The 18,756-nt window shown below is 39.3% G+C and overlaps 2 protein-coding genes across 2 annotated transcripts in view; one reads left to right on the forward strand and one right to left on the reverse strand.

Annotated features, from left to right (window-relative positions):
- The window catches only part of LOC108704815 (serine/threonine-protein kinase Nek11), a 163,683-nt gene that overhangs the window by 125,451 nt on the left and 19,476 nt on the right, over positions 1 to 18,756 (reverse strand). The window lies entirely within an intron of this gene.
- LOC108704827 (dipeptidase 1-like) overlaps positions 8,608 to 18,756 on the forward strand; it is an 80,367-nt gene continuing 70,218 nt past the window's right edge. Inside the window, exon 1 of the mRNA XM_041590171.1 lies at positions 8,608 to 8,711. Within this exon, the coding sequence (XP_041446105.1) occupies positions 8,668 to 8,711 (44 nt within the window). The 5' untranslated portion in view covers positions 8,608 to 8,667. The remainder of the gene's footprint in view (positions 8,712 to 18,756) is intronic.

The raw sequence follows: 18,756 nt of genomic DNA on the forward strand, positions 1-18,756 counted from the left end.
ACAGATACGTTGACTGCTCTCTGCTCATACATGAAGCTCAAGTCCAGTTTTGACCCGGACAACCCGGTTTCTTGAAGGGCTGTCTGGGTCAAAACTGCCTGTCGGGTTTTCCAGATTAGGAAAACCGGACAGGATCCCCTATGATTGATGCGCCGATCGTCAAATCGTCGATTGCCACTTTATAGCCCCTGATGTCACGACCCCGCCCCATTGCATGATGACCCATTACACATCAGACCAAAAGGTGGCAACTCAAAGCTCAAGTTCTGTTTAATGCTAGGAGACTTTTGTGGAGATTTATTTAAGGAGACCCAGCCTCAAAACAAAGGTACTGAAATCCTTACTGGGCTCTAAAAAGAGGTTTTAGGACCCAAGTGTCTTCCACCTCTGGTGAGAAAGGTGCATGAATGTTATTGTATAGGGCTTCCAGACCTCCAGTCACATTTTTTACTACCCCTTCATCATTCTTCCTAACAACTTGGGTGCCTGAAATTAAATTGCTGTCTGTGAATATATGTTAGATGGGACATACAAACATCCAACCCTGCTCTGCAGATATATAGTAGGCACAAGTTGCAGGCTCTGACATGATTTTAAGGTTCCAGAAGATTTTTAATTTGAAATAATATTTTTATCTGAAAACGTATCTTAATTCAAATCAAAATTAACCAAAAAACAAAAAAATACACATTTCCTCCCCTTTTTTTAATATCAGTATTTGTGTCAAATGTTTGCTTTCAATATTCTTGCAGCGGGCTGAACATAGCTAAATAGTACTTGGTTGCTATAGGTTAATGACCAGGTGCTAATTTGCCCTGTGTCATTAAATTAGGCTGTAGATATAATGTATAACCTTATCAAGGCATCTATGGGTGGCAATTCTCCACTCTGAGCTGTATTGGGGCCGGCTGGCTTTTTCCGGAAATAAATGCTAGGTTTTAGCTCAATCAAATGAGCAATATTATTTTGCAAAGTTCATCCATTTCGATGGAGCGTGAATACACAAATTGATGTGTCAAAACCATCAAGCTGTTATGGTCTTTCTACTGCAGCTGTAAAGCAAATCACAAATAAAGTACTATTAACCAAAAAATGATCGCAAACATATGTTTCTGGAAAATTACCTTGCCTAACTGAATCGAGGACTGTGTCTGCAGGCAGACCTTGCTTTGTCAGGCTTGCTGCTTTGCTAGATACCTGATTGGCATTTATGTGAGCAGAAAAGCAACAGAAAGTAGAAAAAAACACAGAAATAAGCACTTGTGAACAAACCATTTTAGAGAAAATAATTGTCACATAAGGCTACCCAAACCTACAGGGAAACACCTGCTGCCCAGAGCTCTTCCTCCTATTACCGCCTGCTTTGACCTTGAGAATGGACATCAGTTATTTGGCTTCCACCAGTCTTATTGAGCTAGTCTCCTAGAGTGTCCACAAGGGAGCCAAAAGTACACAGTAGTACAAAGTGAAGAACTGAATCAGAAGGGAACTAAGACCTGTTGCAGGCAAACAGTGCTGAGCAAGAACATACAGTAAAAAGGCATATATGATTTGGTTCCAACCACAAGTCACAATGTGCCATTTCAAGGTTAAAGGACACAGCATTCAACCAAAGTTCAGATTAAGGCAAACTGCTGCTTTACATAAAAAAGTATTGCAATTGACATGCTGTTCAAGCAACATCAGACAACTTCATTATTATTAGTTGGCCTAATAAGCCCTGGATTTAAGTTTAACTAGCAAGCAGATCAGACACCCCAGGATATAACCCAAGTCTAGTGTTGGTCCACAACCAGGAATGCTCCCCATAGTCAAACTCCATACAGGAACTGACAATAGTGTCAGATTTCTTTCTCTTTCAGGTCAGTGGTGCTTAAATATTTTCTTGGGCCCGTCAGCCCTCTGCTGTTGCTCTTCTTCAGTGTTCTATTTGATATATCAACTATTCTCAGAAGAATTAAAAACCCCATACTACTAAGTATATATTACATACACAATGCATTAACAATTCCCATGTCAGGATGTATTTATTTAGAAACCCACCATTATCTTCCTCAAGTACTATAATTTATGTTCATCACAAACTTAGTAACAGCAACTGGGTTACAAGATATTTAGAGGTTATTAGCACAGAAACATGAGAGACTATGGGTCCATTCACTGAGCCATCCCCTCCCAGGCCCAGAATAAACAAATAACTTGATGATTTGACATGGTTCTTCAAAGTGCAATTTTGTGCAGATTTATAAAGTTTTGGTGGTTTTGCGGTACCACTACTGGAATTGGACGTTGGGAGTACATCACCAGGTTTAATGTTGGGAGCAACATTAGGTTATTAATAACTAATACACAACTGCTAAAAACTGAACAATTATACAGCTTATGGAACCAATGAGAAGTCAGAGATTTAACCTAAAGCAATAGATGCTGTTTCCAAACTGCACTATCCAAGCAACACGACAGAATCCTTTATATTTGTACTTAAAGGGCAGTTCACATTTAAGTTAATTTTTAGTATTTTTTAGAATGGTCAGTTCTAAGCAACCTTTCAATTGCTCTTCATTTTTTATTTTGCATATTGTTTTCAAATTATTGGCCTTGTTTTTCTGACTCCTTCCAGCTTTTAAATTGGGCTTACTGACCCCATCTAAAAACATATGCTCTGTAAAGCTCCAAACTTATTGTTGTTGCTGCTTTTTATTCCTCTTCTTTCTATTCAGTCCCTCTCCTATTCATATTTCAGTCTCTTACTCAAATCAATGCATAGTTGCTATGGTAGACCGTAGCAACCATATTTTATTTTATACAAATTACATGCACGTACACAAAAACTCACATTTCCCAAAAAGCCATTAGGAAATTTGTGACCAAGCTTCAGATCCCACAGGTTATGTCTCTTCATGCACAGTCATGCCTATTAAGAATCCTAAACTTTGCACCATTTTCAATAAGCCGCACCACTTAATGGATTGCAGTCAGTCCAAACTGACAAGCTGGGGAAAGCTGTAAAATTAATTAAGGCCATTGGACAGAATGAACTGAGCACTGCTATTTCACAGAATATGCCCCAATCAGCCAGATAACTTGCAGGATGGAAAGTGTATGAACACCATTCGTTTTTAACATCTTCAGGATGAAACTCAGAGGGAAAAAGTTTTGGTGTGGGCGTTTGCCTTAAATGAAAAATGTCCCCTACTTGACAACATGCAGGGAGGGGTCATAACATTTTTTGAGTCCCCTGACATCATTTCTTCTTTACATATTACCTATATGTTACTGAGTAAATGACATTCAACTCATATTGGACGGAAAGACATCAAGCTGAAATTGTACTGCAGGCATGCAACTTAACCTTTCTCTCCTTGCTGACAGGGATGGCAAGTACCAATCATAACCATTGTAATAAGTGCACTTACATTGCATAATAAATAGGGGAACCCAGTTAAGCAGACACATTTCTTCCTTTAGAGTGTCTTCCCATAATACAAGTCTGTGGTCTGCATTTACAGCTTGTCTTAATAATTCATTCATTGCTATTACTATACAAATTATGTATTCTTCTGAGCATAGCAACAATAACATATAACTATAACGCCTCTGCAATATGGTCTATTATGTGTATTTGCTTTATTTGGTAGTGGTAACTGGCAATACAGAGACATGGGTAGGGCAAAGTTTCTCAGAAGATTCATTAATTCCTGTGGTTGAGAAAGAAATTTGGCAATTGAAGATAGCCACAGCTAGGAGAAAATGTTAAGCTACTCAGCAACAAAAGGAATATTTAACTGTACATGCATTTATTGAGTGACATTTGTGGTCAAATAATGGGAAGATTATGCCAGCTTTATGCTCATTTGTTTTATTTATCTAAAAGAGATTATGTAACAAAAGGACTGAGGAAGAAATATATGTATGACTTTTAAAACTACAATAAGCTCTGGCACATTAACATGCAGAAGAAAGCATTTATATTTTTATCTGAACAGTTTTGCAAATGAGCATTTGGGCAGTTATAGTAATTGGCATGTCAAAATACAGTCCTCAATGCAAAAAATGATAAATAATACAGGCATACATATATTTGGGAAGGGTTACTTCTCAAATGGATGTTATTCTATTAAGAAACAATCCCTGCGGGGGGCGTGACCGGAAGTTGATCGGGACGGAAGCGTAAGGCAGTAGCTCCGTGCCCGTGCTCAAGAATCCTGCCGTGACCCTGGAAGAACCACTAGGTAAACAGCGGAGAAGTGGCGCGACTGTATTTCTTTGAGCCAGGACTCGGCTCTGCTGCCTGCATGGGGACAAACCGTGGAGCGGGTTCGCGCACTGGTGCGGTGGTCAGGGCTGGGGACGTCCAAGATGGCACCAGGTCTCACTCAGGATCCCCTAGCAGCGTGCAGCAGGGTGTCAGGTGCAGCACGGATCAAGTGGAGAAGGGGAAGAGCTTCCGTGCTTCGGCTGCATTGAAATTAGGCAAGTATGCCAGGGACCCTTCCCATAGTGATAACATCCAGGGAAGTCAGTGTCCTATATCCCCTGAGGCTCCCTCTTGTAGTTCTGGGATGTCTTCTCCTGTTAGTAACCCAGACATGCAGACAACAGAACATGCCCAACCAACACTTGCTGAGCTTATGTCACTTATGAACAGCAACCATCTTGTGACTATAGCAAAGATGGATGATCTTAAATCAGACTTTGCCTTGTTAAAGAACGATGTGCAAAAGATAAGGGAACGCACAACAGAGGCAGAGAAGCGGATTAGCACATTGGAGGACATTATTACTCCTATTCCAAATAATCTTTCGGAGATGGCACAGAAAGTTCGGATTTTGGAAGCGAAAGCAGATGACCTTGAAAACAGGTTCCGCAGGAACAATATAAGACTAGTGAGCTTGCCTGAAAGGGTGGAGGGTAGTGCACCTGAAATATTTTTGGAAACTTGGCTTAAGGATAAATTTGGCAGTAATATTCTTTCGCCAACATTCACAGTGGAGCGTGCCCACAGAGTCCCAGCCCGACCTCCTCCTCCTGGTGCTACACCTCGGACATTTATAGCCAGACTATTGAATTATAGAGATCGTGATAGAATTCTCCTGGAAGCCCGTAAAAAACAGGAAATTATCCATGAGAACGCTAAAGTCTCTATATACCCGGATTTATCTATGGAAATACGCAAGCAGAGGCTTAAATTTACAGATGTTAAAAAACGTCTACGACAGGTTAATCTGATATATGCAATGATGTTCCCAGCCAGACTGAGAGTCCAGGATGGTGACAGAGTGCACTTTTTTTCAACACCAGAAGAGGCTAACGCGTGGCTGGAGAGCAGGCCCCGGAGATCTCCACCTAGCTAGATCCTGAGGGAGTGGATAGAATAAGTGAATGGGTGGACTTATTGACTGGTTCGGAATTCAATAATTATGAGCACGGGCTACCTGGGAAGGTTGACTTTTATTAACAGAAGGCTTGGTTAACTCGACAGGTCATTAGCTAGGAGCAAATAGAGCTCCTCCCCGTAGGGAAAATTGTTTTTTGTGTTATGGGTTTAGGTCCACCCAGGGTTTGGGGATGGGCAGGGTGGGTATGGGGCATATGTGGGAGGGTATCTTGTATGTATTTGTTATGCTGTGCCTCACACACGCTTATCTCAATTAAGGTATTTTTAAACAATTTATACCCTGATAATACAGTCCAACTCTTACCAGTATGCAGTCCTCCTTGAGTCTCGTCTCCTGGAATGTCAGGGGACTTAACTGTAAATACAAACGAGCCCGACTCTTTGATTACATCAAAAGGCATAAACCTGTGGTTCTTCTTCTACAAGAGACACATTTGGTGGGGCAGAAACTTCTCTCGCTTAGGAAGCATTGGGTGGCTCATACCTACCATGCTCCCTTCTCTACCCATGCTAGAGGAGTTTCTATACTCATTAAGAAAGGTGTTGCTTTTGAATGTATGGGGGTCAGAGCTGATTTTTATGGTAGATATATAGTACTCCATTGTAAGCTGGCTAATCAACTCTTCACGCTGGCCAATATTTATTGCCCGCCACCATTTTCCTTACCCCTACTAGAACGGGTGTATTCAGTAATTGCCTCCTTTCCGAATGCTCCAACTTGCCTGTTGGGAGACTTCAACGCTACACTTGATCCCCAGCTGGATAGGTTGGGCCAAACTAGCAGCTATAGTCGGGGGTTGAAGCAATGGATAGATAATATTGGTTTTATGGAACTTTGGCGTTGGAAGCACCTGAGTGAGAGGCAGTATTCTTGTCATTCTACTAGTTATACTTCTTTATTCGCGTATAGACTTAGCCCTGGCCTCTGCTGATTTTGCACAACAAGTTATTTCGGTTGAATATCTTCCTAGAGCATTTTCAGATCACTCACCTCTCGCTATCTCGCTTCGTGTGGGGGATCGGGGCCCTAGAGCCAACTGGAGACTGTGTCCAGTATGGCTCTCAAATACCCAGATTAGGGATCGTTCCCAAGAGGAATATATATCTTATTGGGGAATTAATCAGGGCATGGCCTCCCCAGATATATTGTGGGAAGCATCTAAGGTGGTGGCACGGGGGTATTGGTTAGTGGTATAGCGAATGCTAAGAAAATGGCTAAAGCAGAGGTTGTTGAGGCGGAAATGGCCTTCACAGAGGCAGATGTGTTTCATAGTCAGTCCCCTACAGAGACTACTTATCAGGTGTTGGTTCAGACAGAAAGAGATTTAGAGTTGGCACAAACGAATTTGACTAGTAAACGTTTATTATATGCTAATCAAGGAATATTTGAACAAGGTGATAAAGCGGGTAAACTACTGGCAAGGCTGGCTTCAGTTAGAGATTCACAAACTTTAATAGCACAAATACAGGATCCTGGAGGGAGTATGGTTAGTGCCCCAGAGGATATACTTAATGTCTTTACTAATTTTTATGAGATCTTATATCGGACAAAAGCTGATTACTCACAAGACCAACTAATTTGTTATTTGGACTCAATTACCCTTCCTAGTCTGACACAGGTAGAGAGGGAGTACTTGGATGCTCCTATCTTGGAAAACGAGGTGGCGGAAGCCATATCGGCTCTTCCTTCTAATAAGACTCCGGGTCCGGATGGTTTCCCGGCTGCTTGGTACACATTGCAGGGGAAACCCTTAATTAGACATCTCCACGAAACCTTTATATATGCCTTTGAAAGAGGGACTCTTCCGCCTTCATTCTATGAGGCAGTTATTGTGTTGATAGCAAAGGAGGGTAAAGACCCTGGGTTGTGTGATTCATACAGGCCAATATCACTTATAAATATGGATGCTAAGGTGCTTGCCAAAATTTTGGCCACTAGACTAGCTAAAATAGTCCCCTCTATTATACATAGGGATCAATCTGGCTTTATGCCTACTAAATCTACTGCTATTAACTTGAGGAGGATGTTTACACATCTTCAGACTAAACATACAAACGCTGGGTCTAGGATTATTGTGTCTTTAGATGCTAATAACAGTCACAAAAATTGGAGCGCTCACCTCTCAGACAAACACAGTTGAAGTGCCAGGTGCTGAACTAAAAGGCCCAATCCTGTCCTCGGGTCACATCAATCCATAGACAAAAATAGCAGCACACTGTTAAGTTGCAAAAGTGCTCAAGTGCATAATTTACTTAGCCCACAGCATACAAAGGCAACGTTTCGAGCCAACCAGGCCCTTTATCAAGCCCCCTGTTACACCATTAACAATCCATTTATAGTGAGGGTTTGGGGCGTGTACATGTGCTCCACCCCCATCCCACAGACAATTAATAAATTACATATTAAGTAAATTGCATGAATGATGACCTTTCAATCCCAATTAGATAAGAAATTGTTATTAAAACTCAGTGTTAATAACAAAATGTTAATAAAAAGTGATATTAAAAGATTAAAATAGAACGTCCTGCGTGAATTTCAAAGACAGTAGGTTTCATCAATTGAGTCCATTCTTTTCAAAAAAAGACGTGGGAGAAGCCTGAAAGATAGATTGGTTAAGGCTGATATTGGTGGCAAAACTGGTACTAAACAACTTTTTTTACAGAATCCAAAATTCGGGACTTTTCCTTGTCTGCACTGCACCCAGTGCAATTCGGTGATAAAGGGTAATTGTTCCACATCGGGGAAATAAGTACACTATCAACAAATATTTTACCTGTGATTCATCATATGTAATATATTTACTTAAGTGTCCATGTGGGTTACTCTATGTGGGAGAAACCACGCAGAAGATTCGTGATCGTATCTCAAAGCATAAATCCACAAAACGGAGGGAACTTACTGCCCTACCAGTCCCTGCTCACTTTCATGTCACTCCATCAGTCAGCTCAAATTTCAGGTTATTGACACTGTGGAAATGCCCAGGAGAGGTGGCAATAGGCTATTGATGTTAAAGAAATTGGAAATGATGTGGATCCATAAATTAGATACAATTTGGCCTAGAGGCCTGAATAGAGAGTATACTCCAGGTTCATTTATCTTTTAGGTAGATAATGGTCTTTTTACTGTGCATACATAGATGTTACATATACCATGTTTCAGCGATTTGATTTTAATGTTTTTGTTTTCTTCTTTAAGGGTATTAGAAGTATTATGTGGTGACCTGCATAGAATATCCTGAGTGCCGGCATGACATCAAGCATATCTTGGAATGTATCAGAGAAGTGCTGAGTATGTTTGTCATGGGCGTCTCAGGTTTGCAAATTCACCTTATCAATATACAATAATTATTATATGCTCTGAAGTGCTTTGAGTATCCAAATATGAAATTTTGTAAACACCAATGGACTTTTTTGAAAAGAATGGACTCAATTGATGAAACCTACTGTCTTTGAAATTCACGCAGGACGTTCTATTTTAATGTTTTAATATCACTTTTTATTAACACTGAGTTTTAATAACAATTTCTTATCTTATTGGGATTGAAAGGTCATCATTCATGCAATTTACTTAATATGTAATTTATTAATTGTCTGTGGGATGGGGGTGGAGCACATGTACACGCCCCAAACCCTCACTATAAATGGTGTAATAGGGGGCTTGATAAAGGGCCTGGTTGGCTCGAAACGTTGCCTTTGTATGCTGTGGGCTAAATAAATTATGCACTTAAGCACTTTTGCAACTTAACAGTGTGCTGCTATTTTTGTCTATGTTTAGATGCTAATAAGGCATTTGATTCAGTGGAATGGCAGAACCTGTGGGCAGTCATGAAGAAATTTGGATTTGGCCCGGGTTTTTTAAGATGGGTTCAAATGCTGTATCTTAAGCCTACAGCATGTATTAAAATCAATGGCATGGTGTCCTCCTTTTTTCCCTTGGCTAGGGGAACTAGGCAAGGATGCCCATTGTCCCCACTCTTATTTGCAATAGCAATTGAACCTTTGGCTACCTGCCTCCGCCAGGCTCCAAAGGTTGTGGGACTTAAATATGGTCCATTAGAGGATAAAGTTGCCTTATATGCAGACGATTTGCTTCTATTCTTGGAAGACCTTCCTTGCAAGAGGCCATCAGTATTATTGAGAGGTTCGGTATCTATTCTGGGCTAACTATAAATAAATCTAAGTCTGTTATTTTTCCTATGGATCAGATATCTACTCAATCTATTAACTCCCAGGGCCTCAGATGGGTTAATAGCTTTAAATATTTGGGCATTACCATTTCTGTGGACCCTAGTTTGTATATTTTAAACAACATTAATCCAATCATAGAGCAATTTAGGAATGCAGTTAGAGTTTGGTCTCGTTTACCTATTTCTCTTTGGGGTAGAATCAATTTGTATAAAATTATTTACTTGCCTAAGTTACTATATAAGTTGCGTGTAGCGCACCCGTAGGTGTGGCTTTTGCTGTGTATTAAGGCTGTGTGTGACCAGGCTAAAACTGCTTGTAGTGTGCCCTGGACCCCCAGTGTACCCATGCAACTCCCTGCAACTCCCAGTACCTGGTGTAGATCAATGTAGCAGGATATTCAGCCAGACAATTTCTTTGCAGTAAACTATAACTTGTTTATTAACAGAGAACAGTGGCAAGGTTGTAGTTCACAAGCACTTCGATGTTCACAGTAATCATAGAGTAGCTTCAAACAGTAGTATTCCCTCCAGGGGGCAAGGTGCAGCAGATGGGCTAATATTCAATATATATCAAAGTTACAGCAACAATAGACTTGGGGAATAGTTACCACTCTCACTGGGCACTATCCCTTTGGTGAAGCACTAAGGCATGGGTTTCTCAGCCTGAGGTCTTGTATCTTGGCACCGGACTTGATCCTCACCTCACCCACTGTATTCAGCCTGGGATCTTGGGTCTTGGTATCCTATCTGGTCCTCAACTCACCCACTGTAGTCCCTGCACTAGTGGTTCAAATACCACGGGGTCCTACAGTGGGAGGAGGCTACTGACTCACTTTATTGTGATTTAATTTCTTTACGTGACAGGCTGGTCCAATACAAATTTATTCATCAATTATATATAACCCCTAAAAAGCTTCAGATAATGGGTAGAGAATTGGAAGCCAGATGCCCAAGGTGCCAGGAGTTGGATGCATCTTTTCTGCACCTGGTGTGGCATTGTCCTCCAGTGCAGCAGTTGTGGAAGGATGTGTCACAGTATTTGGCTGACAATTTAGCGTTTCCCCAGGTGTACTCCCCGGAAATTTGTTTATTGGGATTGGTGGACGATCTTGTACCCTTAAGCAAAACTAGAACACTTATGAGGGTTATACTGTTCTATGCTAAAAAGTTGGTGATAATGAACTGGATGGTATAAATAGTCCCACTGTCATTCAATGGGTTAACTTAATTAATAAAATACTTCCGTCTATTAAACTTACTTATCTGGCTAGAGGGTGTATGGGGAAATTTGAGAGAATATGGGAATCGTGGCTGGATATTAATCCGATGGGGAATTTTTAGGAAGTGGAAATAATATGTCAGTTTGAGGAGGTACCTATATAAGAGATAGTATATAACATGGGCAGAAGATAGGGGGTGGCATAATATAGTGTATTTATGGTGGCAACAGTTTGCTTCCTATATGAGGGCGAAAGAAGGCACTATTGCTCTACTCCTAATAATATGCGAATTGGGCCTGCATTGGTGGGAGAATTTTATTTGTTTATAATTGTGACAAGAAGATATGCGATAGAATACTAAACATGAAATTGAGATAAGTGAATTCCCTCCCTGACCCTTTTATGGTTTTTTTGTTTTGTTTTGTTTTTGTAAATGTTTCTGTGTTGTCGCTGGGTTTGTTTTTTTATTTTTGTATGTAGTGAGGGTGTGTTCTAATTGGGTACAGTTGAGTTCTGGAAGGAACAAATAGTTTGGGAACCAACATCAATTCCCTAAAGAACACTTGTACTTGTTAATTATGAGTAAATTCACGAGCACTAAATAACAAGGCACCAATATGGGTTAAGTAATAAGGGTAATGCGCCGCAGTATTACAAGGAATCGGTGGGTATATTAGCATCGGCACTGGCACTATTGTTCACTGGCATTAATTAATTATTTTTTCTTCTTATTTAGTACTATTAGCATTGCCACTTGGTTTTAAAGGGGAAGAAGAACTAATAAATGTGAAGGATATAAGTTATTAATAATATATGTTAAATTCACAACAGTTTAAAACAACACTGGTATTTTAAATTGATAATGCACAGGTATCATGTACAGGTATGGTGAATTGTAACAATACTGGTTGTATACAGAGACACTTATTAATAATATCACATTAAGGGAATGTTAATTGATTGGGGTTCAATTGTATGATGGGATGCTCCTTTTAAGATTCTATTTTTTCAAACTGCTGTACAGGAATGTATGTAATTTAATTGTTGAAAATAAAAAATAAATAAAAAAAAAAAAAAACAAACAATCCCTGCTTCAAAGGGCTCATATGCATGATCTCTGGAGGATTTGAGTCTTAGGGTAAGACCACACGAGGAGATTCGGGGAGATTTTGTCGCCTGGCGACTAATCGCCACGTATTTTGTGCGACTATCTCCCCGAACTGCCTTGGCGTTTTTCCCGAAAGGCTACAACGCAAAGTCGCCTGCGCTAATGTACATGCGGCGATGCGTTTTCTATAGTCGTCCGAAGTTGCCTCAGTGATGCAACTTTGGGCGACTATTGAAAGCGCATCGCCGCGTGTGCATTAGCGCAGGCGACTTTGCGTTGTAGCCTATGGGGAAAAACACAGAGGCAGTTCGGGGAGATAGTCGCGCAAAAGACGTGGCGATTAGTCGCCCGGCAACAAAATCTCCCCGAATCTCCTTGTGTAGCCTTACCCTTAAGGTACTTATAGATAGGCAGCTATAGCTAATGATTTGGCCAGACTGGCTGCCCATTGGCCTGTGTATGAGATAAAAAAAATGACTGGACTTGTCCAGATATTAGCTGAGTCAGATGAAAATTCTGCATAATCAAGGACCACATCAATCTGCGTATGTAGTTCATGGGTCATGGTGTTCCAAAGGTTCCCTATTTAAACTAAATAATGGGCTGAGTGCTTAACCTTTGGATCAGTCTCAGGATCTGCATGTTTAATGCACTGGTTAAATCTTTTGATTGTTGAGTTTTAGCCCCAAGATACCCAATACTCCAATTTGTTACCATTGATATTGACTAAATCTCAGTAAAAAGCTTGATAGTGAATATGGTCACATATGAGCTTTTTAGTCTGCTATTTTAGCAAATCACAGAAAAAAAACTTGAATAATAATAAATTTGCCCTTTAATCCAGAGTAGGTAGAAATCATTGCAATTTCTTGTATAAAGTCAGTTATAATAGGAGTCATGGTCTTTAGTTTATTGGTCTATGAGCCAAGGTCTCATAGGAATGCATGGATTTCTACTGGGTAAGTGGAAATATACAATTCAAAGGGATTGAAATATGCAAGATAATCACTGGAAATACATAATTATGCATAGTCTACATTTATTTTTCCTGAAAAACATATTTTGGCATCTCCATACATTGGTATGCCCTATTAAGTTTTTAAAGGAGAACTAAACCATAAAAATAATTGTGGCTAAAAATGCCATAGTTTATACACTGACATTATTGCACCAGCCTAAAGTTTCAGCTTCTCAATAGCAGCAATGGGGCATCTTTAGAGACACAGATCTTTACTGCTAAAGGGCTGCGGTTGCCTTGGGCTTGTACAGAAGCCCAAAACATAATGTACAACATTTCTAGCCTACTTCTTTAGTTAAGCTTTAGTTCTCCTTTAAAGGAGAAATAAAGGATTTGAAAGAAAAACAAATTTTGTAGGCAATAATGGTGCTGGTTTTACTTGGGGCTAAAAATTAATATTATCTTAAAAAATGCTCTCTTTATTGGAACTCACTATATAGATCTGCTACTGTTGCTGTTTCAAATGAGGGGTGGTTGTGTCCTGCACAGCCAGAGAATTCAGTAGGTAGGAAGTGGTATAATGCACTGGCAGATTCTTTTGATAGAATATGTCTCATTTAAATGACCTGGGCCATCATATCCAAAATTTTGTGTTAATATAATACAGTATAAGCTTGATGGAGGTATATGCAATTAATATGTATTTGGATTGCAAAGCATTTGCCCCTGATCTGGAAGCACAGTATTAGATTGCCCTTTAGTTTTGCCATTTAGTTGGAAACAGTGTCGGACTGGCCCACAGGGATACCAGGAAAACTCCCGGTGGGCCCAGGTGTCAGTGGGCCCTCCTGCTTCAAAGCATTTGGCCTGTTTCATGGCCAGTACCTATTTCTATGAGAACAAAGAGACTAAATAGATTGAATAATAGATTATACCATGTAAAGAAAAGAGACTAGCAGAATAGAGGTTGCACGAGGAGAGGAATTATAATAGTACTGATCTAAGGTATTTTGATGGGCCCCTAGTCTAAAGTTTTTGGGTTTCCCAGTCCGACACTGATTGGAAAGTCACCTCCCCCAACAAGTGTATGTTATTCATCTCACATTAAGACAGCCTCACTTCACACCTCAGCTTTATGGCCACTGAACACATTTAAACACTGCAAAATGAATTAAATATTAAGAGACGTTATTAAGAAAAATTCTATTAAAAATTCATGGAAGCCTCATTATTCATTTAGAGCTGCTCCTCCCCAAATGAAGTCACGTCATCTAACTTGTAAACACAAGTCCCCGTCACTGCTAGAGAATGGACGGAAGATGAAGGGACAAGAGATGAGGGTCTGGCATCCCCCAAAAACATCTTCATGTCTGGTTTCAGCAGCAGCAAAATGTAATCTGCCGAAGGTAGAATATGCTTTTAGCACACACCTCTGTCTCTTCCTATTTGCAAGTGTTCACTGTACATTTGTTAAGGCATACTAAGAATTTTGTTTTTCTCTGTAGTAATAATTAATAATACATATAGGATGAATATTCAAATCATATGAGGGTCTGACTTCAGAACTTCAACATTGATGTCCCTTAGAAATACTATATTTCCAGTGGATGTCCCCAGTGCTTCATTTGTGATGCTCTTGGGATAGGTATGTATCCTTATTAAACATCGTTTGCAGTGATACTTAAGGATACATTTTGGTTGGGCGTGGGTTTGGGATGGATGTGCATCCCACATCATAAATGGCCCAAGTAACTAACAGTTTCCTTAGAAAAATAGTGCACTGTATATTTGGGAAAGCCCCTGTTCATCTGCTGTCTCTAGCAATTGAATGGTGTTTCTGTGATTTGAGCATGAAATAATTACTAACATCTGTATCAGCATAGATTTCTAGATACATATATTCACTAGATATGTACAGAATTAAAAGTGATTTATACTGTGATATTACTTTCATCCATGGCACAGCTTTCTTCCATAAAGCCCTGCTCCAAAGGACAAAATGGTCCAGTAGAACTGCCTGACCTGCTTTGCTTTTCACTTTAATATTAAAAGAGCAGTGCAGTATTGACAACACAAAATGCTAATAAAGGGCAAGGCATTAACACAAATAGGCAGCACATCTGGTAGCAGCCCATCAGGAGAGACTTTAATAGGTTTATCCAAGGAGCAGAGTTATTGGTTTTACAGAATGACAAGCAATGTTTCTCTGGATACCAACGTACAAGGAATACACTGCGTCCGACCTTCCATAAATGCCAATGAAATAATCAACACGATAAACAAACATAGTTGTAAACATTTATATTTTTCTCAAGTCTTTATTACAGAAAACCAGTAGTGTATTTACATTTGCAGCATCTACAATTTAGTACATACATAGCAGGTTCTAGGTTCTGCCTTTTTGGCCTCTCTGAGCTTCTGGCTGCAGTGGTTGAGGTCAGAGGCAGTGTGAGAAAGCACATTCATCTTTATAAGGAATATATTTTTAATACAGACATCCTAAATACCAGGAATAGATTGAAGGATGTCTGGAATATTAAAGATGCAATAAAGAATCTTCCGGGTCAAAGTTCACACAACACTACTATGACCCAGTTTATTAATCTGTGCTGCTATCCTATTCATCATAGGCTCAAGCTATGCCACATTCAGTATGGTATAGCAAAGACGTAAGTGGAGAAACACTAGTAACTGAGCATATGTGGTTCTCCAATTAAAACTACTTAGCGCTGTTGCACAGAAGGTGGTTTGATCACTGGTACTGGATAGCAGCAACAAAATGGCACTGGAAAATGCTGTAAATTGATCTCAGGAGAAAATCTGCACACGAAGATTCCCTGGTCAAAGTTTCCTCTAATTCCCTTTCAGTTATGTGTGCAAAAAAAAATATTATGTGCTCATATTTTAAATGTGTGTGCCTTTTTAAAAACTGTGTGTGCAGGTCAGAATAACTGCAAAATTTTGTGTTTTTACACACAAATTTTTGTGCGCTGGCCTCAAAATTTGTACGTAAACACACACCATTGCACCGCTTAAAGGGAAAATTGTCCCTGGTACAAATTTTTGCTTGCTAAAAGCTACCAGCAGTTCTTTCCATGACCCAGTGGTGCTGATACTTGCCATGGTATGACATGTGACAATAGTGTTGGCCTCTAAAACAAGTCTTTCATAAAACATTGTACAATATGGATGAGCAAAAAAGTGATGTGATCAGGATAGATGTGCTGCCTGACATTTCTGCCTATAAAACCTGTGCCAACCAGAAGAGCTATACTGCTTGGTTCAGGACAAATATTACAGCAATGCCAGTACAGATCACTAGTGAGCTGAGCTTTTGCTCTGCACAAGCATTATGTTATCTACAAAAATGAGAATTTTTGCCTAAAATGGAGTCTGTGGGAGATGGCCTTCTAATTTGGAGCTTTCTGGATAATGATTTTCCAGAAAAGGGATATCCTACCTGTACTTTATTATTCTTTGTACTTAAATGCACTAAATTGCTATTCTATTCCTATTACAGCATGCCTATTCCTAGGTATAGAGAAAAGAAAAATATTACATCTAAAGGCTTTAGCAATATACATTTATGGAGATAAATTGAATCTATTGTATCTACTCTAGGATATCCACCAGCAATTCAGGTTCCTTGTAACCTACAGTTCACCACATTTTTCGCAAAGGCTAGTAGTGTCACAAAGTAATAAAAATTGTTTGTGTGACAAAAGCTAGAATGTGAAACTAATATTGTGTGATCTTACATATGATTCTTACAATTTTATATTTTAATTTTTCAAACAAACTCAGTCCTTTCATTGCTGGTTGATTTTTTTCAAATATTCCATGTTCGCCATCCGGCTACTTAAATGTGCATGGAGATACTCCCATCCATAGCAACATGCTTATTTGTGCATCTTTCTGCCTTTGCTTGGCAGGCTTGGCCCTGCCCAAGCTGTGTTCTGACTGCAGCGCACAGAATGAAAACTGAGACAGGATCCAGCAGGGTCACAAATACCAGCACAATTTTCTGTGACTTGAAGTCGTGTTGTGAATAAAATAATAGGAACCTGATGATTTGCACAACATGGGGCTCAGACAAACTCTGGCTTACGATTTCTAGTCACAGACTTCAAACCATTGCTACTTGCAAAGTTGCAAGGTTCCGTGCCATGAGAACTGAAATATGCCAAACAGACTCTCTTTTTAATACAAAGTTAATTAGAAGGCCCACGCTGGTTTGAAGAGCTAATTAAATTCAGGTTTCATGCCCAACTCTTTTGACATTTTTATTATAAAACATAGATCAGAAAGGGAGGAACAAGCAGGGTTGAAGATGGGAAATTTGGCCAGTGTATGTTATTAGTTGGTGTCTGTATCAAGCAATCTGTCAGATGTATTCTGCAATTTTATTGGGTCTCACTAATGTAAAGTTACAAACACAGGTTTGCCAGTGGTTGCATTTAGGCATCAAGGAAGAGAAGAACTTTTTTTTTCAAGGTGTAGCTGTTCCTAACCTCACCCCCCCCCCCTCCATTTGTGTGCCATAGGCTTATTTCTCTTAAAGGAAAACTATACCCCCAAAATGAATACTTAAGCAACAGATAGTTTATATCAAATTGAATGACATATTAAAGAATCTTACCCAACTGGAATATATATTTACATAAATATTGGCCTTTTACATCTCTTGCCTTGAACCACCATTTCGTGACTCTATCTGTGCTGCCTCAGAGATCACCTGACCAGAAATACTACAACTCTAACTGTAACAGGAAGAAGTGAGGAAGCAAAAGACATAACTCTGTCTGTTAATTGGCTCATGTGACCTTACATGTGGTTTGTATGTGTGCACAGTGAATCTTACGATCTCAGGGGGCGGCCCTTATTTTTTAAAATGGCAATTTTCTATTTATGATTACCCAATGGCACATACTACTAAAAAAGTATATTATTATGATAATGGTTGATTTACATGAAGCAGGGTTTTACACATGAGCTGTTTTACTCAGTATCTTTTAATAGAGACCTACATTGTTTGGGGGGTATAGTTTTCCTTTAAAGCTGGTTCTTTTGTTTTATGCATGCTGTTTTCCTTCTCATTATTCTACTGTACTGCGGAGGACTGAAACTATTTACTTTAACTCAAGTGAGTTTTTTTTATTTCCATCAGAGTTTATGATAGTCTAAAATGTAACACTGGGAATTTAATCCTCCAGGTTTCTGCAGGAATATCTCTCAGAAAAGTGTCCTTGCTTATTATATGGGAACAAGTCATAAGGATCCCTGTACCCATCACTATTTACTTATCCTCTCCAAATGAGTTACCCAGTTATAAAACATAGTTTGCTCATTATTTGCCATTACTTTCAGGCCCCAAAATTATTTGGCATGCTTCTAGTATTTACATACATCATGGTTCAAGTTTTATCCTCGCTTTTCTTAAGCTTTTCCCATACAATCACTGAAATTTTGTGAATTATGCATGAGCAAGTTATGCTACACTCCCTATGTTATATTTATGTAAATATATATATTCTCTTATACAGCATATGTACATAAGTATTCTTGATGATGAGTATTCATTAATAAATAGTTTAATTACAATATTTGTTTATTTACCAGTAACTATTCTTATACATATCTACAGTAGTTACAAATAACAAACTGACAACTTGGTTTATCTCCAGTTCTGATTGGTAAGTTATCATTAAGTTAATTTGAGCGAGGAAGAGATGGATCAGTTTTATTTTAAATGTTCAGTCGCAAATGTGATCTATTGACTTAACTCTTACTAAAATCGGCAGTCTCAATTACTAACAAGCCATCGTACTCCCAGGGGAAAAGTTAAAAATAGCAGCAGTGCAAAAATAGTCCAGCTACATTTTTGT

Source organism: Xenopus laevis, chromosome 4L, assembly GCF_017654675.1.
Source record: "Xenopus laevis strain J_2021 chromosome 4L, Xenopus_laevis_v10.1, whole genome shotgun sequence".
Lineage (NCBI taxonomy): Eukaryota > Metazoa > Chordata > Amphibia > Anura > Pipidae > Xenopus > Xenopus laevis.